The sequence below is a fragment of the Corvus hawaiiensis genome, chromosome 12, assembly GCF_020740725.1.
Source record: "Corvus hawaiiensis isolate bCorHaw1 chromosome 12, bCorHaw1.pri.cur, whole genome shotgun sequence".
NCBI lineage: Eukaryota > Metazoa > Chordata > Aves > Passeriformes > Corvidae > Corvus > Corvus hawaiiensis.
Genome location: NC_063224.1, coordinates 16286969 through 16309911, shown reverse-complemented (window position 1 = coordinate 16309911; position 22943 = coordinate 16286969). Strand labels below are relative to the sequence as shown.

Below are 22943 nucleotides of genomic sequence, written 5' to 3'. Positions count from 1 at the left end.
ATTTTTCAAATTACTTTGCTTTCCTGTGTAATCAGGGATGTTACTAAGTAATATTCAAGAAACTAAAACACTGCATTTAAGTCTCTGATGGCTTCGATTTTTCAGAATTGAGGTAAAAGCCGTTATTAGGATGAAAGTGGTGATGTGTTGAACTGTCTTTTCCCGTAGATCCAGTCAGCTCTACAACTGAACATTTCCCAGATCGATGTTGACGAGTGCAGGAGTGCCAGCTGCAGTGAGGGCTGTACAAACCACCTCAGTGTGAGCGACATCCCCACGGTGATGGATACCGGGAGCGTGTCCTTTGTGTCCCTCACCACCTCCACCCACGGGATCTGCACCTGCTCCGCCCGTGAGCAGCTGCACCAGCCCTGCTCCTCCTACCCTCGCAGCCCCTGCCTCAATGGGGGCATTTGTACTGACACTTTGAATGGCTACAGGTGAGGAAACTTGCACTGCACATTATGTCTCCCTTCTATTTTTAAAGGCCCGAGTGGTGCTTACAAGGTACCGGTGTGAAATAACCATAAATGTACTTCTGACTGAAGGAGAAACAAAAAACCCCACAAGTGCACTGGGATGTAAACCTAATGGCAACAGGGGCTTTCCTGATGACCCCAATGGGGCTGTGGTCCCAAAAAGTGCATGAGTAACAAAACCCTGGGGAGCACACAGTGGTATAATTAACACGTGTCTTTTTTTAAGAGCACCTAATTCAGTATGAAGGCATGTGTGCCCTGTTTTTTTTCTCTTTTCCAGGAGAGTAATAGTAAGGGTGAATATCAGTGGTAGCAGCAGGGATGTAGGAGTGAAATGTAGTTCAAACAGTGGGTAATAAGGAGCCTAAAAAGCATTAGATAGTAAACTTGCTTTATTATAGCATCACCTGGCATGCAGCAGTATTCTCTTAGTGAAATTAATTCCAGCTAGGAATTAACCTCCCTGAGGTTAATTTACTCTGTAATAAATAGATGTTTGGTGTTCTGTGTTACTTATTTAGGGAAAAAGTTCATTGTTCTCAAAAACTTGGCCTCAAAAATACTTTTTTTTTTGAGGGAGTTAATATAGGGAATAAAAATACTTTGTACTCTTAGAGTATTTTAATAATTGCCAAGCACCCCTGAGAATCTGCTAAAATCTTTGTTTTGCTGATTTTTTAAACTGTGATTTAGTTCTGCATTTGCTGCATGTAAAACCAAAAAATAACGCTGAACATTGGGGAATTCGGACTATTTCTTTTGTTTATGGTCTTTCAGATGTCTTTGTCCTGCTTCCTTTCATGGACCAGACTGCCAGCAGACTAAGCACAGTTTCCATGGAAATGGTTATGCATGGTTTCGTCCCATCAGACCTTGTTTTGAAAGCTCACTGTCTCTAGAGTTTATTACTGTGGTTCCAGATGGACTTTTACTATATAGTGGCCCTTTATCAGATCCAGAACCTGGGAGTACAGAAAACTTCATTGCAATAGGTACTTCTGCAAAAGTGTGTGGAAAAATCAAATGTCTTTTGGGAATGGATTGCTTGTGACCAGTGTAATAATTGGACTATGAATTCTGTATTTCCATTTAATGAGGTAACTTATTTTCTGGTTTGAAAATATTTTGAAGCATTTCCTAACAAGTCTTTCTCCTTTGATGTCTATTTTTGTAGCCTGCACCTCTGGCTTTAGGTTCATCACAGAGTTGTAGAAATGAAGGGGAAAGCAAAACAGACAGATTGATCTATATAAAAAAATAATCTGCCTGGAAAAACTGTAGTGCTATAAAGGAATTTAGGTGCTTTGAAGATAGGTATTACATGAGTAGTGCAGTCATAGTCGCATGTCATTCTTGTTTGGTAAGAGGAGAAATCCACTTAAACTGTCTTGAGTTTTGGGGCAATTTTGCACACTTTTTTGAACAGGCAGTGATGTGATGGATGAATCCAGCCCCATGTGCCACTGTGGGAAGATTCATACACAAGCAGAACTCAGTGCTTTATGTTGACACACATTTAAAAGGTTACTGGTGTTTGTTTTTTGTGAATTAACATAGAAGATGCACAGTATGGTTGGCATTTTATATTTTCCTGATTAATTGAAAGGTAATATGGTTGGATAGTTAATCACGTACCTCTTTTTTTTGCCTTGCTTTGCAGTTTCTTGTAAATTTGAGTAGAAGATGGGAGGGAAGAAACCTGGATGTACTAATTGTTTTAGAGCATCATAAAATTGCAGGTTGCTTCTCAGGAATTAGTTTCAGTGTTTTGACAGAGAAGTGGAATAATCTAAAGTATATAAGTAAATAATATACTGAATGAGTACTTCTGCTTAATAGAAGACACAGAGTGTAACTCTAGTTATTTCTGTAGTGAACCCCCTGTATGTGACTAGCAATAACCATTAAATCAGTACAGTCACTAACTGCTGAGATATCCAAAAGAGAAAGATTCAAGTAGCTGAATTTAATTTCTTGTTCATGTTGTATTAGAACTCTCTAGTGGCATTCCTGTGCTGAAGATGAGCCATGGCTCAGGTTTTGTGGTGCTGCAGTTTCCAAGTCATCTGAACGTAGCAGACAAGAAGTGGCATCGACTGGAAGTCAGAACCAATGGTCAGGTCAGTTATTGGATTTTTTTTTTTCTATATCTGGATATTAATATTTCCCATAGCATTTCTTTGTGCAGAGACAGGACAGTAGAAAGAAAAGACTGGGTAATTATATATATTGTCCTAACAGTTCTTGTAGATTTGATGAGTAATAGAAATTTTGGGAAGACCTCATTGTTAATTCCAAATCCACGGATGTTGTAATCCATATTCTGGAATCAGAGGAATCTCTTTGCCTTTTTTAAGCTCTGCAGCAGCACATGTAGGATGTGGACACTAGAATCCATTACTTATGCACAAAAAGCAGATAATTATTTACTTGCAAATGCAGTTACAGGTCTTGTGTAAGTGGTTAAAATACTCAGAAGCATAAATAAAGTGCAGAGCTAAGTAGCTCCTTTTGCTAAATGGTTCCATTTTGGCTCTCCTGGTTATTGAAAGATGGAAAACAGAACAGGGAAAAACCCAACCCTTTTTGCTTGATGGTATGCAAGAAGTAAAAGATCAAAATTTGATATAACATGTTTATTGAATTGTGCAGCAACTGTTGCCTGAGTAGTGCTGTGTTCTGGCACAGGATGTTCGGTTCACTCTGGACCGGTGCATTGCAGCCGCGGTGTCGGAGATAGAAGGGGTTGGCAGGTGGTTGTCCACTGAAGATCGCACAAATTGTGAAGTCTTTGGGTCTGTTCCACGGAGAGCAAGGTACATTCCTGGAGATTCCCTGACAGGCAGTTGGTTCCAAGGCCTGTGAACATTTTATCTGTTAGATTGAAGCCAAGTTATTGATGACTGGGAGCATAAAAAGTATTTCCTCTTTTCTTGGACCTTCTAGGCCAAGCCTGGACCTTAAAGCACTAAACAAATTTTAAGGAACCAGTCTTCCCCTGAGTAGTGTTGCAGTACTAAGTGACAGCCCCAGACCACTGTGGCTGTTACTGGAGCTTTTGTGGGTCCTGTGTACCATCCTTCACCCAGAGAATTTCTCTCTGTTCATCAAGTCACTGTGAGCCTGCTCTTGAAAACCTCATGAATTTAGGCCAGTTGGCTTTGGAGTCCTGGGTCCAGTTTGTGCCCCACAGTGCAGGGTGGACAAGGAGCAACTGGGTACAGTCCAGAGAAGAGAAATGACTGTGATCAGCTCACCCTTGAGAGTAAGAATCAAGAATGAAGGAATTGAGGTCAGCTAACAGAAAGAAGGGAAAACTGAGGAGACATACAATAAGTCTCAGTGTGTATAAAAGAATGGTACAAAGAGGATTTAGACAATCTCTTCTGTACAGGGCCTAAAGTTACAGTGAGGAATATTCAGGTTTTATTTTAGGGAAACCTTTGTACTAACAAAGATATTGGAGCTGTGACATAGATAGTCCCAGCAAGCATTCTGATGAGCATTGGGATTAAGCCTTGTCCACAGCTGCATGGAGCTCTCCTCGTCATGAGAGGAGCACAAAAAAGGGGGAAAATGTAAGGAAAAGTGAATACAAAAGAAATGAATTGATAACTGGGGAAAAAAAAGTATGAGGACTAAAATACATGGAGCTCTTTGGCTTGGAGAGATGATTGGGAGACAGTGCAGAGACTGGACATGTTTACCATGCCTTTTAGACCACATGGACCCAACTTTTAGGTTTCTGACCTTTGTCATACACAGAATAGTCTTTGTTGTAGTATTCCTACAGCATAGGATGACAGTGCACACACAGAACACTTGAAGGAGAATTTGGTGTCTAGAATATCACAGATGTTTCTGACTTGAACACAAACATATCCAAAATGAAATAGTGTCCCACAATTAAACTTCCAGTAGGTTTCACTGTCACATTTAAAACAATGCCCTTTATTTTAAAGGGCCAACATCTCCTCAATGACTTATTTCAGAGAGAGAAGATAAAGTAGTTGCATTCTATTGTTATGTTATAAAGTCTGTGTTATTTGGAAATGCAGTGTATTTATTTATCTGCCTGTGTTTGAAGGTAGATGCACATCTATTTTTATTATTTTTATGATTTTTAAAGGTATTTGAATGCAAACCATGTTCTCCAACTGGGTGGTGTGAAAGAGTCGTTACCATATTCCTACCCACAATTGCTACACAAACATTTTTCTGGTTGTTTGCGCAATTTCATCTTGGATACTCAGGTAAGAGCAGAGTAACATTTGCTTTAGCAGAGGAGAAAACTTTGTTATTTAATTTTTGGGAGATTTATATTACACATGAAACTTCTGCTTCCATTAATGTATTCAATGCCCACATGCATCAGTGAAAGATGGAAGAAAATTCTGGGGTTTTCTGTGATAATTAGAATAACTACCTTGAAAAGTTATTTCTCATTACAAGGAGATGTATTAATGAGCCAAGAACTGTGTGTTTGCTTATCCCCTGCTTCATGCAGCTGTTCTCCAAGCTTCTTTATGCATTCAGGGAACTTCTGAATGGCAATTGTATAACAGTACATTTATGCCAGCTGTCTGCTTTGTTAGGAAGTATTAGGGTTTTTTTGCTTTCATAGTCAGTTGAGTTTATTCAAAGGCAGAATATGCTCTTGATAAAATCAGCTGAAGTCTGAATGTCAGAAAGCAAACTTAGTAACTTAAGCAATGCAGATGAGGAACAGACAGTGAAGTGGTGCATCTATTTCTGTTTAAAAATAAAATGTTTCTCGAATAATATTTTTGTGTCATGAATTTTCTCTTGAAGGTATATGACCTTCAGTCTCCTGCAGAGTCCCTGAACAGCTTCCCTGGGTGCACCCTGACGGATGGGAGCTGTGAGACCATGGGATCTTCTTCCTGTGGTATCCACGGGAGGTGCCTTGGAGACTGGGGCTCGTTTGCATGTCACTGTTTGCCGGGCTACCACGGTTATCGATGTGATAAAGGTGAACCCTGTTTATCTGTTTCATTATTGGTAGGCTGCTAAATTTTACAGTACAGGAAACTTCAAATCTTTGCAGGTAATATTGCTGAGGTGATTTCTGATGTTTACATTATGTAAAGCCATGTTGCAGTGTAGTTGCTTCTGATTGTTAACAATTTCTTTTCTAATTCCCTTTGAGAAATTGCTTTCTTGGTATGGGATCATTTCTTTAATCCTGAGGGTGTTTGTGCAATGACTGTATAATGACATGACTGCATGAGAAAAAAATTAAGAAAAAAAAAATTTATTACAGTTGTTTGCATCTGTCTACACTTTCAGAAATATCGAATAACCTAAAAAATATGAGTGTGCCAGTACCACTTTCTGTGCAGAATTAGAAACATACAACTGGAACTAGAAATCACTGCTCTGCTGCCGTCAGGAAGAGACTGCTGGCTTAAGGAGCTGTGCTTTGGGAATAGCAGGATCTGTAGCTCTCATGGAGCCAAAGTTTACAGCAGAAAGACAACTATAAAATAGCACGTTGTGAAATTTGATCATGGTACTTAATACATGGTCTGCAGTCTCTTGTCTTGGTCAGAGGTGCTGCTTCCCTGCTGTCATCCCATGTGAGCATTTTAAGGAAGAGCATTAGCAGGATCAAGTTGGGTGGGAGAACACCTCTTTACAGAGAAAAATGAAGCGAGAGAGTGACTGGGGAAGCTGGCTTGGAAATAAATGCAGGGGTATGTCCCAAAAGACAAGCTGTCTCACAGATCCATGCTGTGCATTGCAATTGTTTCCTTTTACTTTCAACTCTTCTTACGACATTAAGGGAAATAATGATACTTCCCTCTCCTCACGAGATGGTTTAAAGGTTTCTATCCCCTTCAGTGGCCAAGGAGTACATGTTTGAGGCAGGCAGCCACATCCGCTACCAGCTCCCTATCAGTGTGTCTGCCCGCAGGACGCTGTTCGAGGCCCTGGTGCGCACCCGGCAGCCCGACAGCGTCATCACCACCATGCTGTCCCGGGGCAAGGACGAGCACATCACCCTGCAGGTGAGGGGGCACCCCACACAGAGACACTGTGACATCAGTGCCAGAGACAGCTCAGAGAAACACTCACTTAAGAGATGGAAAATGAACAAAAAACTTAGGCTGACCAAGACTTGGGAATTTGTTTTACGGATACGTGTGGGTCTGATGCTTTACTTGAGATATTGACCACTCAGCTGTGGTATCCCGTCAGATTTCAATGGCAGTTGCAGTGAAATACAGTTTCTATACAGTATAGGATGAATAGGGTGTGTACCTGGTGTCCTTTTGAACCATGTGGCCAATTCTGCATAGTTCAGACTCTGCGAAGCAAGGTGCCTGTGGCAGTTCTAATTTATGCAAGAGAGATCAATTACTCCAGTTGGCTTAGATATTGCTGTGAGTATATTGCTACCATATTTAGGTTGCCTAGTTCAGTAGCACGTGAAGTATTTTTATATTACACTTAAATGTGCAGTGTAAACATACCCTAAATTTAAACAAATGCTTTAAGATTGAAGTTACAGGCCAATACAAAATGCCAGGCAATGACTTTTCTTTTTTTGCTATTTGTTAATTATCCACAAGGTTGTTCAGGGACTCTTAGTGGTCTCATACAATCTGGGTGATGGGGACTATTCTGTAAGCCTTCCCTCCTACCACGTTGATAATGGTGAATGGCATCACATCACACTGGAGAGAAACGAAAATGAATTTACTCTTCGCCTTTACGAAGGAGGTGGGAAGAGAGAGATTACTAAAGCAGCAGGAATATACAAAGAGATTGTCATTGACCCCAGTAGCTTGGTCCTTGGAAACACCTACCCATTCAATCAAAACAAGAGTTTTCAAGGTAGGAGTTCTTGATCTCATTGTTCATAATATGGATCTTTAAAAACGAAGGCATATTTCAGGAAACTTTCTTGTTTATGTAGAGCCCAAAGTACAGGGATGTCCTGCATGACACTTTGCCACAGGAACAGATAAGCTGTTCTGACCAGGAGAAGGTACAGCAGATAATTGTCAGCAAATGCACTTGGCTACTGGACTTGGAACAATGATGGTCACCTCTTGCTTTGGCTGCAGAGTGTTTGTACCTGGAGATCCAGAAGCTTCTCCTGGGTGGACTGTGGATGGCTCCCTGCCTTGGATAGACAGAGCTGGTTCAGTGAATGGTTCTGTCCAGTCTGTTTGGTAGCTCTCGTTCCTTCCCAAACACATCTGTTCCTGTGCTGAAAGGAATTTTTCCATTTTATATGTGAATTGCATAGCACCCACCAAATCCTGGTTTATTACCTCTGTATTACTGGATTTTATACTCAGTCAAAGCATTAACTAAAATTAGAAATGGTTTATTGAATTAGAGCTAAAAATCTGAATTTTTAGCAACTGAATGGATGAGGTCATGGTGTCTGTTAAAAGCAAATCAGTTCCAGCCTGGAAATTGAGTAGTTCCACAAAGGAGAAATATAAAGAATTTTAAGTCTGGGATATCCATGGCAGCTCTTTGCTCTGAGCTCAGCTGGAAGTTTGGCCTTTGCCTAAACCCACAGTGTAAGTAAAGCACAGCAGCACAGCTTTTATTGTCAAGGAAGACACATGGCTGCTGGTTAAATGCACCTGGTGTCTGTAGGTCACCTCTCTCCCATGCCCTTCACCTCTTTAACCAGGTCCTAGTAAATCCATTCAGAACAACCTGGTCACGTTTTCACCAGGCAAAAGTACTTCAGTGAGTAATACAAAAGTGCCTGGAGAAAAATTAAATAGAGTAATAATTTACAATGTAAGTGTATCACAAATTATTTAGAAAAATATTGTTTTCTATTGCTTTACTAGAAGAATTCCAATAAATAAAGTTTATGATGTGAATTAGGGAGCATATTTTGAATTTTTTATTTATGGGAGTAATAGTGTTTGTTTTTAAGTAAATAAAGAAGTCAAATGGTTGCGTGAATATCATTTTAATTAGGACAATTAATGTTGCTGCTATGTAGCTGAAACTTTAAGGACTTCAAAGTCATAAAATGTACTTAATTTATCAAAGTATATGTTTTCATACTGAGGCATCTCGTGCATACAAAGTTAATGTCACACATCTTCAGTACAAATTTCTATCTCTGATTGAAGACTCTTTCCCCATTATTTGTGGTTTGCTCTTCACACTATAAAGTTAAGCTGTAAGCTACAATTTAAAATCAGCCAAACACATTTTTACTGGTGCATTGAAAAATAGAACAGGTTATCCACGTGTAACAGATTTTCCACAATATTTGGACTTTTTGATGGAAATCACAGTGGAGGGGTACATATTCCACTGACTTTAACTCAGGCAAATAGGGGCCCTGTCATGGTTTAACCCCATCCAGCCTCCAGCCCCTCAAAGCCTCTCGCTCACTTCCCTACCAGCAGAATCAGGGAGACAATCAGAAGGGTAAAAGCTGGAAGATCCCTGGGTTGAGATAAAGACAGTTTAATAGGGAAAGCAAAAGCCATGCATGCAAGCACAGCAAAACATGGAATGAATTCCCTGCTTCCCATGGACAGGCAGGTGTTCAGCACCTCCAGGAGAGCAGGGCCACATCCCGTGGAATGGTTACCTGGGGTGGCAAACACATTCACTCCAACATCTCCCTTTCCTCCTTCTTCCCCTCACTGCATGCATCCTGTGCATGATGTGATATGGTCTGGAATATCCCGTGGGTCAGCTGGGGTCACCTGTCCTGGCTGTGTCCCTTCCAAGCCTCCTATGCATCCCCACCTTCCTTCCCAGCATGGCCCTACAAAAGCCAGGAAAAGCCTTGGGTCTGTGTGAGCCCTGCTCAGCAAGAACAGAAACATCTCTATATTATCAATCCTGTGTTCAGCACAGATCCAAAACACAGCCCCACACCAGCCCCTGGGAAGAGAAATAAGTCTGCCCCAGCCAAAACCAGCACAGGCCTGCCAGCAGCACTTGATTCTCATGGAAAATGCTGGGAATTTTGATATAAAACTTTAGCAAATTCAGTCCAAAAATGAAGGACAAGGCTATGAAAGTTTAAGTGGATTCAGTCCTGGATTTAAACTTTGATAGCCTGTGTCCTTTGTTAAGCATAAACTGCCAAATCTTACAGCTGCTTGAAATGATCTTGCTGAATGGTTTTTAAAACTGTCTCTTTGTGCCTTGCTGCAGGATGTATGAAGGATGTCAGATTTAACAACTACAGAATCCCTCTGGACACTCGTGGGAAGGAGATGGTGTCAGTATTGAGTGCCCAAGGTGTCAAAGAAGGCTGTTCTTCGGAGGCCTGTAGGAATAACCCTTGCAACCAGGAATTTATTTGTATTGATTTGTGGATGATGCATGAATGCAGGTAACTGGTGAAAATAGAAGCACAAAACCTTTCAGAATGAGGTGGGAAGGGGTGGATGTTGAAGTGTGGAGCTTGAAGGCTGCCCCTGGCAAACCTCATCAAATCCCTGGAATCACAGTGGCATACAAAGCTGTACACCTGCATCAGCAGCAGGTTGCTCTGTCCTTACAGGCACCACCCTCAGCTGATTTAAATCAGCCTGGCTCCAGGGGTTCTGGAGCAAGTTCAGCTGCCTGTCTAATGGAAAACATTTAAAGAGAAGCAGCAAATCCAGAATGTTTATAAACCCTGGAACCAGGACAGGAGGGTGTGTGAGCTGGAGTGGCACAGTTCTCTGGCTGTGCTGTAAAGCTTGTGTTGTGCAGTGTCAGTGCTTTCTCCTGTGAGGGTCTGACTCCTTACACAGCCCCAGGCTATTACCTCTGTTCCCTCCCAGGCTCCTCCAGCTGCCTGAGGAACACCACACCATTAAGCTCAGATTCTTGTGTGTATGGCTGGGGCTGGGGTCAGGACAACACTAATTCCTGTTGGTTGTGGTGTGCAAATGTACACTTTACTTACAAACACCTTAATGTTGCACACACTCCTGACTGCCACTGTGCACACAAATGGAGTTCTCTAACTCTGGAAACTCAAAGAACATAGCACAGCTTGTCCTGCCTAGCCAGAACTGCAGACCCCAACCCACCTGGTTTTGATAAGGATAATCTTGCAGAAGGCAGTGGAACTACCAGAGTTCTGAAAGCCCCAGACATACGGGTTTGAAGTTGTGGAGCATGGCTACCTCGGGAAAAGCTACAACCTGTAATGATTTCGCGTACCTTACTCCCAGTGGCTGCTTCAGAAACCGTGCAGAGTGTCACCAAAGTGTGTTTTAAAATCTTCAGTGCTGCCTGTCATGGCTGTTTCCTCCCAATCTAATGGTCCCATTTTGCCTTGGTGTGAGCAGCTGCCCTGCAGGACACATGATCCTGGAGAACGCCTCAGGCCGGCACTGCGTGTACACGGCGTGCGCCGAGCAGCCCTGCAACTATGGCACCTGCGTGTCGCTGTCCCCCACCGCCTTCCAGTGCCACTGCCCCGACGGCTACACCGGGCGCCACTGTGAGATCACCCTGGCCATCTTCCACAAGGACACGGGCCTGAGCTTCACCTCCCTCTTCGCCATCTGCATCTGCTTCCTGGCGCTCTTAGGTAGCTATGGCAACTATGTCTTGTATTACCTGTGGTGAGCTCACGTGTCCACCTGTCCTGAGCAGTCATCGTCTCGTGTCCTGCTGAAAACTCCTGGGAGAGACTCGACTCCGCCTTCATTCCTTTACTGTGGTCCTGTCACTGATTTCTCATCCCTCTGTGCATCCATTGCTAAGTGAATCAACATTTGTGAGCTATGGAAGGTCTCTGCAGTTTTGTTTTCTTCACATTTTCACTTCGTTGCTGAGGGACTGTTCAGATGCATAATTGGAAGCAAATGCAATTGAACAGCAAGAGCAGAAATTACTACCAGATAAGCATTGTTTAAAATACTTCAGAGCATGAAACAGATTTTTCATGGAGAAACTTCCTGTCTGACAGGAATACCCTGGTCAGGCAGGAGCAGACTTTGCATCTTGCTAGTTGTGTCCCAGCTCCTAAACAGCTGCTTTTGGCTTCCTCAGCCATTTTCAGGCTTAGGCATTGGATCTCAAAAAGAAGAGGAAAACCAGAAGGATCTTACTAGTGAGGAAGGATCACATCTTGGAATGTTTCTTGTTTATTCAAATGTCATGGAAGTTTGCCTGAGTAAAGACATGGGATTTTTCTCCTGGCTTTTAGTGTTAATGCAGTTTCATTCAGAAGTTGCTGTAAGAGTATGGAAATACCATCGTTTTCCCCAACACTGCTAGATACTATGTTTGCTATGCAAATGTGAGCAGCAAAATTGTGGGAAGCTAAGTGGTATCACAGCTCTTGGAATCCCAGATAGCTGAGGTTGATAATAGCTCTTTATGTTAGAGGAGTGCAGGGCATGGACCTGTGTGTACCTCAGTTTCAGTCCCAAGGTCATTTAGATGCTGCTCCACAGAACTGCTTCCATGTAGATATTCTGTAAGAGATTCTAGTTTCCTTAATTCACTGCACCCGTAATTTATGGTATTCAATGCTTTGAGGTGTTACTCTGAGCTTTTATCAATTTTCATAGAGTTGGTAACACAGTGACACACAAGTTTCTATAGAATGTTCAGTATCTGATGTTGAAGCTTGTCAGTTGTGTAAAATGCACTTCAGCATTTAAGAAAATTGTTTAAATCAATGAATGCTAAGGCAAAATATGCCTGAATCTTGTTTTCTAGTAAAACATCTAAAAGTAATTTCCTGTTTTGTCGTGTGTCTTCTTGTGTTTCATTTTTGTATAATTGTGTCTGTTACTGTCATCATCTTGTTACTTTTTTGTCCCCCTCTGTAATCCATTTTCTGTGACAAAGTTCAACTCCACCACAGGACAGAGACAGGTCAGAGACACCACTTGGTCTTTAACCAACTTTGAGTTGGGCTTTAAAGGGTGTTGCAAAATGCTCTTTAAAGGCTTTTTTTCTGTGTTTGATGTTCACCACACTGGAAAGTGCAAACCCCAGACATTTTCTGAGAACCCCAGAGTGCAGCCGTGCTGGCCCTGCTGTGCACTGGGGTTTACTGGTGCCTGCATCACCTCTGCTCTGCTCCTCTGTTCCCACAGCTCTGCTCAGTGCCGGCCTCCTCTGGGCCCACTGGAAGACACGCAAGGGTGTGCGTGGAGGCGTTTACCACGGCTCTGCTCATCCTGAGGATCTGGAGGACATCAGGGAAAACATCCTCAACTACAATGAAGAAGGGGGTGGGGAGCAAGATGAAGTAAGGATCACTGTTACGTTACAATTAAGAGGGGACTGGTGGATCACCATGCTAAGAAAAATGTACTTTGTGCTTTGTCCTCAGCCTTTTTTCTGCTGATTCAGCCCTGCAGTTGGCAGATTAATTATTTGGAAGGGTCTGTACACGAGGCTGCATATTTCCTAAGCAGAGATAAGTGCTTACCCATTTTTAATTTGTCTTACAGCCAGTGATCCTGAGTGCATGTTGAAAGGAGCCTGTAGGGTGAGTTTAGCAGTAGGGAGCTAACAGCTGCTGGGTTTGGTTTTGGGGTTCAGGAGACACTGAGGTTCTCAGGGCTGATTTCTGCTGGAGCTCCAAGGGGTTGGAAGAGCCTGTTGTGTGAAACAGGTGTGACTGTTTCTCATGGCCAGGCTTTTCCAGAGACTGTTCCCAACAGCAGATGTTCACACCCCACGTGTTGGGAAGGGGAGGTGCTGAATTGGCTCCTCTGAAGCCCTGGGGCATGTGGTGGTTGTGGAAGAACCTTTCTGCATTTTTGTGTTTTGGAGATAAATACACCCGTGAACACAAGCTGTTTGTAGAGTAGAGCAGATTACACCCAAAGCAGGTGTTATTAACATTCCTGCTGGCTGGTCTAAGGTTTTCATGTGTCAGTGGAAGGCAGAGTTTTGAAGGAAAACTGTGGATATTATAAACAAGTACTCTTAATAGATTATTTACTGATCTATAGATGCTTTCTATGTTTATAAAAGGCAAGAAACTTCATTGCCAACTGTTCATTTAATGGATTCAAGGGGTGGTATGACTCTGCAGAGGTAATAATAGTCATGGTGCCAGTGTGATGGGCCAAAAAAAGCCAAAAAAAGCCAGTGATTTAAAAATATTCTTACTTGCAGAGTATCCTTATTTTCTTGGTGATTTAGTGGGAATGTAATAAACACAGACATTTCCCATGTGATAACATAGGCAGCTATAAATCCTGTTTTCCTTAATCAGATTAACTTCCTCTGCAATATTTTGCAATTTTACACCCAGAAGGTCTCTTTGAGGAAATCTACAGTTACTGTATGACATGTTTAATTACTTTTGGAGAGCTCTTAAAATACACTTCTTATTTTAAGCAGTGGAATCAAATTAGTGACTTGATGATCTCCATCTGAGGCTGTTACTCTGCCTGAAGAAACAGTGCTTGGAGTGAAGTCTCTCTGGGTTCTTTGCAGTCTTCCTAAATTATTCAGATTTAACAGTTGCTGGAATTGCAGCTGAAACTTTTTAAGCTAAAACCTAGTTGTTTGTCTTGATTAAAAAAAAAACCCAAACAAACCAGTCCCCAAAATACCTAGAATTACACCACTTAGTTGTGTTCTAATGTTACGTCAACAAAAGGATCATGAGGCCACTTCAATAAGAGAGTTTCATTTTTGTAATGTTAGTGTATGGTAGGGATATGGGGACAAGAGGTTGTCATATGAAGGAGTTTCTGCATCTGAAATAAATAAAACCTTCCCCCAGAGAAATTAGGAGCTCATAAAAATTGCAGGTCAGTGCATTGTTGAGTACACACTGAACTCAACTGACCAGCAGATGTTGTTAAAAGCCAGCTCTGGACCCAGAGGCAGGGGTTGAGTTGGGTTTGTAGATGGCCAACCAAGAAGGGTTTATTATCAGAAGAAATGTGTCATTTTAATGAACAATTAGTAGCAATGAAGGATAATTTTAATATCACCCAGTTCAGTGAAGGGATGATCCTCAAGTTTGTATTGGAACAAGCTCCCATTTAACTTGAATACTATGAGAAGTTGCTTCCTGTCATGGATTTTCCTGGTATCCATGTTCAGAGTGGGGCTGGACTGGAGCTTGCATTAATTTAGACGTGCCTAAGGCAGAGATCTGGGCTGTAGGTCTTGGTGTTCATCACCAACACTCCTCAGTCGCTGGAGGAATGGGAATAAGCAGCTCCTGTTCCAACCCCCCATCCTGCCACTTAGGCAGCCTCTTGATTGCAGGTTGGGGAATTTAAATCGTTCTCTGCCTCCAGGGGAAATTCAGCAAAACTCACTGAGATTACCTCGGTTAATCTCTTACAACATGGTTATGCACAATGCCACGTGCTGGATAACTAAAGAAATCTTTTGGGAAGTGCTGATTCTACACCTCTGTCGCTGATGGCTTCTGTTCCCATGAACAGTATTAGCAATACAAATAATTACTTGTTTGCTGTAATGACCTCTGTCTCCTACCACCTGTCAGCATTCTTCTTTGGCCTGTAAACCAGTCCAGGGACACAGCCTTTGGGTTGTAGGGAGGTGAAGGATGCTGGGGGACAGGACTTCTTCACTGCAGGTGGCACAAAGATTCTGATCAGTGAATGCCATTAACTGTTGGCATTGGCAGCTTTGTGCCGGAGTTTGTGGCACAATTCCCAGACAGCATTTACTGTGGCTGAGCTGGGACGGAATCAGTGACTTCTTTGGGAGTAGGTAGTTTTACTTGGCTTTTAAAATTGTGCCACTGCCATGTAACATAATTAGCCATTATTCCAGAGACTGGTAAAATTCTGTCAGAAATCACGGTAGATTTTTGAACTACTGCTGCAGAAAGATTTCTTTAACGTGCTGTTTGTGAATACCCTTTCTTACCTCTTCTGCCGTGCTCGTGGTATCAGTGTCCAGTGATGATAAGACACTCAGATCTGAATTTCAGAACAAAGATTAGTTTCTGTCATGTTTATTTAGGTTTTGGTATGAAATCAGACTTGATTCTGACCCTGACCTCAGCAGTACAGACTGCACAGGTGCTCCTCACAGCCTTTCTCAGGTGCATTGCAGGTGGCAGAGTTGGCAGAGCACCCAACCCTTCAGGTGTTGGCAGCAGACGGACTGACTCGGGATCATTCCTTCTTTATTTCCACCAGAACGCGCACTTTTGGGACCTACAGAGAGTGTTAATTCCATGTGCCCGATTTCTCCCTGCAGGACGCCTACAACATGGCAGCGCTGCAGGTGTCTATCCAAGCCAGCCCAGCCTATTCCCTCCACAAGAAGGAGCTCCCAGGGCAGCGGCAGGGCGCCGTGAGGGCCGTGTCGCGGCGGGCCCAGCCCGGGGCGGCAGCGGGGCCCGCGGAGCTCGGGCGGGTCCTGTGGGCGCTGCTGAGGGAGGCCGAGCGCCGAGCCCCGGCCGCGCCGCAGGACTCGCTGCGCGTCTTCCGCACCGAGGGCGCCGGCTCCAGCGCCGGCAGCCTCAGCTCCCTCAGCTCCCTCAGCTCCGCGGGGCTGGGCGACGGCAGCGCCTGCGAGGACATCCACGAGTGGGGACCCAAGTTCGAGAAACTGAGGGAGCTGTACTCGCACAGAGAAGCAGGAGACCTGTAGCTCCCCAAGGCTGCTGTTTTCAGTTCTGGAAGCACAGGTGAGGCAGAGTTTTTTGTACCGCCGCTCTGTAATACCCCCATCCGGTCTTTTTCACTTGCTACAACAGGGATTCAGATTCCCACTGAGGCACACTTGGCAGCTAGTTGAAAACTAAGTAGGAGCTAATCCTTGGGACATCCTGGACGTTTGCATCTTGGGATATATACTAACTGGGAAGAACAAAAGCCGGGGTATTCAGTCATTTGCATACAGTGGTTAAGAAGTACAGGTATTTTGTCACTGAAGTAATGCAGGACTCTGAGGGATCCAGTGCACAGGGCCTGAGGTGTGCTGGAGCCGAGGGAAGCGTGCTGGGTGTGCTGTTTCTGGTGCTTTAATAGTTATTTCAAGAAAAAACCACCTTGTCTTTTTCTCATGTAAATCAAGTCCATGGTGTTATTACATCCCTCTTGTTTCCCAGCTGGGCCCACTGACAGCCCTGCTCACTGAACACAGTGCAGGTGCCACTGCAGGGCTACAGGTAAAGGAATGAAGCAGATGGATGAATTGGAACTTCAGTTTTACTGTGATGAAATCCCTTTATGCTCTTGTACAAGGGCAGAAACTGGATTTAGGCACAACACATGAAGCCAGCTGCTTACAGCTATCTACTTTTCCTAAGGAAAAGGCCAGGTTTTCTGGCTACATGCCTCAAAGGGGGCTGGTCAGGAATTTGAGTAGCCAACACCACAGTTCACCATAATCTCTCATTCCTAATGAGCTGCTAAACTGAGCCTAAACCAGCCTGAACTGTGTTATTTGCATCTACAATTGTGTCCCTCATGTTTTGTTAAATCTCCTTTGACAGAAATATTGCAGGACTCACCTGGGGACAGAGAAACATGGAAAAACTAACAGCAGTAGCAGGGGGTGGAATATTATGCTCTAAATTAATCAGTCCCTTTTTCAGACCATTTAATGTCCGGCTACAGTGCTGGATTTTTCTTAAACTTGACAATATTTGGAAGAGAGAAGGTGCCACTAAATTAATTTTGATTTATTTTTTAAATTGAGACCATTTGTACACATAAACGGAGTACAGTGTAGCAAACCCAAAATCTTTAAGCTGTGTAAATTATATCCATTATAATATGTAAACTATGTTTAATATGTACATTATATATTAGGAGCTAATGATATAAATGTCCTAGTTTCTAATAATTTGTTCCATTAAAGCATGAAACAATGTATTGTAACAGATTAAAACTGCTTTGCTCACAGTTGCATCAGTAGCTTGTTTTGGGAGGGCTTTTATTTTTTTACATATATTAAAACCTGTAACTAGGTGAGTGCTGTCTGTAGGCCAGCTCAGTTTGCATGCTTCCCAAATGAGAAATGTTCACACAGTACCTTGTTCTCACGTGCATTTGTGCCACACTCTGGAAAAGCTTCAGTGCACTATTAACCACTGGTTACACACTGCAGGTGGTGGGCATTGTCCTCTGGAAAACCTAAATCCCCTTTTTACCCACACCCAATGGTTTTGGTTCACAGACAGTACAGAGTCTGTGATTTTGTAATTTTACTGACATTGGCTTGGGAGGAAACCTTGGCTGAAGCATCCTGCAGTGTTTGCAAGTCCAGTGTGCCAGCTCCTGGATTCTGTGATGTCAGCAGTCAAAAACAGGGCATGGAAAATGAATTAAATATATATTATGCACAAAAGTCTATTCCTTCCTGAAACAGCAGTAATTCTGTCTACATACCTTGTGTTCTTCCCGTACCTATGGACATGCTGTTGCTTTGGCTGGTTTTAATTTAATTTGTCCTGTAAGCTCCTTGGGGCCAACACTGTCTTTATTTGCCTGTGAAGTGTCCTGCCTATCTCAGGCACCATATAAATAATAAACCAGCCTTCTGTCCAGGGTGTCTCTGCCTTGTTTGTGTTTAAGGATGACTAAAATGTGGACTCTGTTGAATTATTTCTCTTAGTTTTGATCAGATGCTTCCACAGGTGCTGTGCTGCCTGAAAAGCTTCTGCTGGTGGGCTTAGGATCCAGTTACACACCCAAAGGACTCTTTGGGGTTTCTCCAGGGGAACGAGACCTTGTGAAAGCTCTTCCTCCATCCCTGAGGAAGTAGACTGGTCCCTGGGTGAGAGTGACAACAAGCACAAGCACAACTGGTGTCCAGGAACCTGCTGGGGATAAACAGGTCACAGAGCAGCCACAGAGCTGCTGAGGCTCGGATGTCTCAGTGCTTTTCCCAAATGTTGCTGCCCTACTGCTGCTTCCTTCCCTGTTACAGCTGTGGCCCTACTTTGTAACCAAACATAAAAGCAACACCCCCAGAGCCTGGGAGCTGCCTCTGTATTCACAGTGAGCCCCACCTTGTACAGAACATACAGAATAAAAGGGCAGGAAACATTTCAAAACTGCTGTGGGAACTTGTGTCAATACAATCTCAGTAATAGGACACACTCATTTGCAGCTGTCATGCCCTATTAAAGCCTACTCTTCCTCTTTCCAGAGATTACTAATTAGTTCACTTGATTTATCTGTGTTAATTTGCACGCTGCTCTTTTAATTACTGTGCAATTGCTGAAATCATATCCTCACTTGTTCTGCATTTGCACAGACACACACAAATATTTCAGTGCCCTCACAGAAGGGCTTATCCCAGCACTGCCATGGCTCCCAGGGAGAACAGCTGGCTTTCCATGGCAAGCTGGGCCATGGGTCAGACGGGAAGGAAAAATATTGAATAAAAAAACCCATTCAGTCCCTAGGTAGGGGGATTTTCAGTAATCTAGTACTTTTATTAATCTTCTTCCATGTTCTTTACAGACTTTAAACATGTAGTAAGAACATTTTATTTAGCATAAAATGTTTGTAAAGGTCTGAAATTTAAATAATCGTGTGGATATTAGTATTTAATCTGTCTGTCAACTACATTAATCTTTGTGGTCTTCTCCTGTTAAAATAACATTCCAAGTACATAACATGGAGCCAAGACATAGGAAAGCTGATTGTCCTTAGGTCTGACCTACTGACCAGCAGGTTTAGAAGGGAAAACAGGGCTGTAAAGAAGCAGGATTAGGTGGGCAGAAGAAAGTTGAGCATTTTCTTAATTACAAAAATGCTAAAACCCACGGCTATCTCCTGGGGATTTCGAGGAGGAGGCTCTCTGGAGCCCAGAATCCCCTCTATGCAAGAACACGATGTATGGCTTACATCCCATCAATTACATTAATCCCTCATTAATGTTGGTGACAAACTCCCCCAAGCCCTCTTTAGACCAGTCCTACACATGGGCAGTTTTATCTCGAGCTCTGCACATCCTGCAACTCCTGTCACAAGAGTCACACATCAAGACATCCTACTGCACTTACAGCCCTTGAAATGTGCTTCTTCACTCCCAAAGAATGCACCTTTCTGTTCATTAAAAACACTTAACTTGAGCTACAGTGTGGAAACAAGCAGGTCCCTCTTGGTTAAAGCATTTAATATATGCGTTTATTATCTATCTATATATAAAATACACTTAATAAATAAAGACATAAATATTATTTAAATGGATATACTGCCTCAGTGTACTGACCTTACTGGAGTTAACATGCACTGGGTGATGACTGGTAAAAATCATGGCTGATACCTTTAGCTTCTAACAAAGGAAGCCCAGCAAGCTGTTAAAACACAAAGGTGATTCCAAAAGTCAGTGCTATACACAATATAATGAGCTTGAGAAGCCAAAACTTCCTCATGAAAAATATTTTGCTTTCCTCCATATGAACTGAAACAGAGCTGATTGCCTAGCCAGGTCTTTCTCAACCCATCCCAACATAAAAACAAGCAAAAAAAGAGACTCTCAAATTACACAATTTATTTAGTATACAATAGTCATTACATCTCTTTACAACAACATATTATAAAATAACTATGTTAGATCCCACCAGCAGAACACTGAAACAAGAAATGAAAATACACTTATGGATCTCAAAGGCTTTTCTCCCCTAAAAATGTTCTGGCTCCTTGATAGCATTTTTTTCTCTGCAGTCTAAAAAAAATTAATTTATACCACAATCCCATAGCACAAAAGTCCTTGTGGACACCAAGAAAGACACAGGAGCAGTCCTGTCCCTCCCATTCCCACTGCTGGTTATCAGTAAGAGTTGGTACCTCGGGAATGGGAGGTGCAGCCCTTCTGCCCCAGCCCTTCCCAGCTGTCCCTGCCCTCCCAGGCCTTGTCTCAAACAGGGGCAGGGAGGAGCTGCTCCCTCTGAGCTGGGAACTGCTTTTGGCCCTTGGCACTTGGATTTACTGTTTTAAGCAGGTTGGTGTCTGAATGCTGCATTACAGTCCCTTGAATATCCCTTAGTGTTAAACCTTTCTGATAATCTTTCTTAGTACATCTTTCTGTTTAAAAAAACCCGAACAAACCAGTTTGCACTTGGTAGTTTCTACGAAAATGTTAAATTTCTCCTTTGGCAATATTAGAGAGTGCATTTTTGAAACAAGTCTGTTTAAAAATAATTATTGTTCCAGTCAGGATTTCTTAGTCTCAAGTGTTACCTACAAGTAAATTCTGTAGACAACAGGGTATCACTGGGCCCGGGAACCCCTCCCCCCCACCAAAGGAAAGTTACTACACCTTTCCAGAAAGATCCAATTGCATTCTAGAACAAGCCATACAGCCCAGACATACTTTACCTTTTGTGTGCTTGTTTTCAATTACTGAAGGCACTCACTGAGGGATTCACTGACCCAGGCTTGCAGCAAGAACAACCATGCATCATTACAGCCCTAATTAAAGTTTTAATACTGATTAAAATGTTTTATTATTGTATTATGTTAAACTGCAGCGGTCTCCAACCTCATTAAAGGATACAGGCTAGGAATTACTCAGGAGTTTCAGCTGCTCAGTGTAACAACCCAGCTCCTGTCAGTGTGTGATTTAACACAGCCTGGCTACAGCACAGCCTTCTGTGCCAAAGAGAAAGGCAGAACGATGTTGAACATTGTTTAATGAGTATTTACTGAATATAAAATTGTTTGAGCATGTGACATAACCAGCTCCATCTCTTCGGTAATTTACCTTGGTACAACTGAAAGGGAAAACACTTAAATCATTTGGAATTGGAGCCCAGCTCAGTTGTGACAGCTAATCTCATTACACATCTTGATTAAATTAAATGTGGAGTTTGCTATATGTAGCACTTTAAGTTTCCCATCATTAGAAATTAATTGCAATGGTAATTACTATAACTGAGTTATTTGCACAGGCCACAAACACTCTTAGAGGTGTTCACATGTTAATTCAACCTGGGCCTAGAGGCACTTGATTATTACAGTTCTGTTTTTTGTAAGAAACAAATGAGCCTAGTGGATGTCTAATTCAAGATGGAGAGTACTGTGAGACTTCCAAATCTGATTTCTAATTTCAATCTAAAACAAAAGCAGTGCTAAAAACACAGCAAAAGCCATGTGGTACCTTCATAACATTTAGAAATCCAATACAATTCACAAAGTTCTGGCTGGTAAAAAGACAAAGGGTACACACAAATCACAAAATTCTCAGCATTGAGGTCTGGCTTCACTTAATCTTCCACGTCATTTTAAAATACTGGTAGTCTCTGTTTTAGGCTAAAGAACAAGGAAACAATGATTTTGTGCTAAAATACAGAGCTCCATGTCTGAAAAAATACAAAACAAAGCTCTACTATCTAAATGTATTTGAAATACTGGTTTCTTGCTAATTTAGAGATGAGTTTTTCTTTTGCTCAATTTTGCTATCCTAGTGGCATTCACATGAGGAGAAAAAAGATCCCCTCTAGTTCAGAAAGTATATACAGAAAAGTGTTGTGAGAATCCAAACTCAGAAATTTGGATTCTTGTTCTGAGCATTTTACGAGGATACAAACATGCAACATGTATCAAGCATGCTCCAGCCTTTTTTCTCACTAGAAGTACCTAACACTCCATCACTAAACACTCAATGTTATAAACCAGTTTGCTTCTGATCACTAAAAATGCTGGACCAAAGACTGAAGTTTTTCTTCAAAATTGTTTGCTTAATCTGCATTCACTGATTCTACAATCATACTCACAAGATTGGAAACTCATATCCGCACACATTCCCAAAGAATTCAAAAAAGAGGCACTGAAAGAGCACAAGGATCTGTCAAAAAGGATCAGACTGTAAGACAAAACTTCATTTTAAGGATTCACAAAGGCAATGCTTACTCAGAGCAGGAGTAGCATGGGCTGCTTTCACTGAATTTCTATCATTTAAGAGGAAAAAATCTGAATTGCTGAGCAGAGTTCACAGGCTGGCACTCAGTAGTGCTCCCACAGGCTGCTACCTTTGTCTGTCTCCCTATCAGTTACAACTGGAAAACAATTATAACCTAAGTATTCAGAGGGTCAGAATTCATAATCAGAATGGTCCCTGCTAGCATTTATTTATGAGTCTATGAAAATTTTGGCAACATCAATAATGCTATCAAAACTAAATTGTCTAAAAAAAACCCAAAAACCCACAGTAATTAAACAAGAAACCATACATGTAAAATGTCTTACAGATGTAACCTGTTTGTAAACTTCATCTGCATTTCCTAATGTGGGTCCTAGCCGTGAAATACTGAACTTGAAGCCATGGTTAGAAAGATTATTTATGCTTGGCAAGTTTGTAAACATGGAACGTTTTGTTTTGAAACACCCTGGTGAAGTGCATGGTGTAAGAAGGAAGGTTTTTTTTGATTTCCTCACAGAACCGAGGATACAACGAAGGTTTCAAATCAGGTTCGTTCTCTCCCAAGCCATCCATGATCTGCAATGAAATGGAACAGATGTGTGAAATATCTTTAGCCAATTCACAGTTACAGGCAATAACGAGTTCATA

At 42.2% G+C, this 22943-nt stretch overlaps 2 protein-coding genes across 3 annotated transcripts in view; one reads left to right on the top strand and one right to left on the bottom strand.

Annotated features, from left to right (window-relative positions):
- LOC125332357 (neural-cadherin-like) overlaps positions 1–17967 on the top strand; it is a 61384-nt gene extending 43417 nt beyond the window's left edge. The window contains exons 22-33 of the mRNA XM_048317131.1: positions 169–440; positions 1257–1471; positions 2472–2599; positions 3168–3295; positions 4609–4732; positions 5292–5472; positions 6345–6511; positions 7076–7340; positions 9660–9840; positions 10790–11034; positions 12557–12711; positions 15669–17967. Coding sequence (XP_048173088.1) covers positions 169–440; positions 1257–1471; positions 2472–2599; positions 3168–3295; positions 4609–4732; positions 5292–5472; positions 6345–6511; positions 7076–7340; positions 9660–9840; positions 10790–11034; positions 12557–12711; positions 15669–16064 — 2457 coding nt within the window. The 3' untranslated portion in view covers positions 16065–17967. The remainder of the gene's footprint in view (positions 1–168; positions 441–1256; positions 1472–2471; positions 2600–3167; positions 3296–4608; positions 4733–5291; positions 5473–6344; positions 6512–7075; positions 7341–9659; positions 9841–10789; positions 11035–12556; positions 12712–15668) is intronic.
- Positions 17968–19910: 1943 nt separating this feature from the next.
- The window catches only part of DPY19L3 (dpy-19 like C-mannosyltransferase 3), a 35587-nt gene continuing 32554 nt past the window's right edge, over positions 19911–22943 (bottom strand). For both annotated transcript variants that reach the window (XM_048317133.1, XM_048317134.1), the window contains exon 19: positions 19911–22871. In XM_048317133.1, coding sequence (XP_048173090.1) covers positions 22710–22871 — 162 coding nt within the window. In that variant the 3' untranslated portion in view covers positions 19911–22709. The remainder of the gene's footprint in view (positions 22872–22943) is intronic.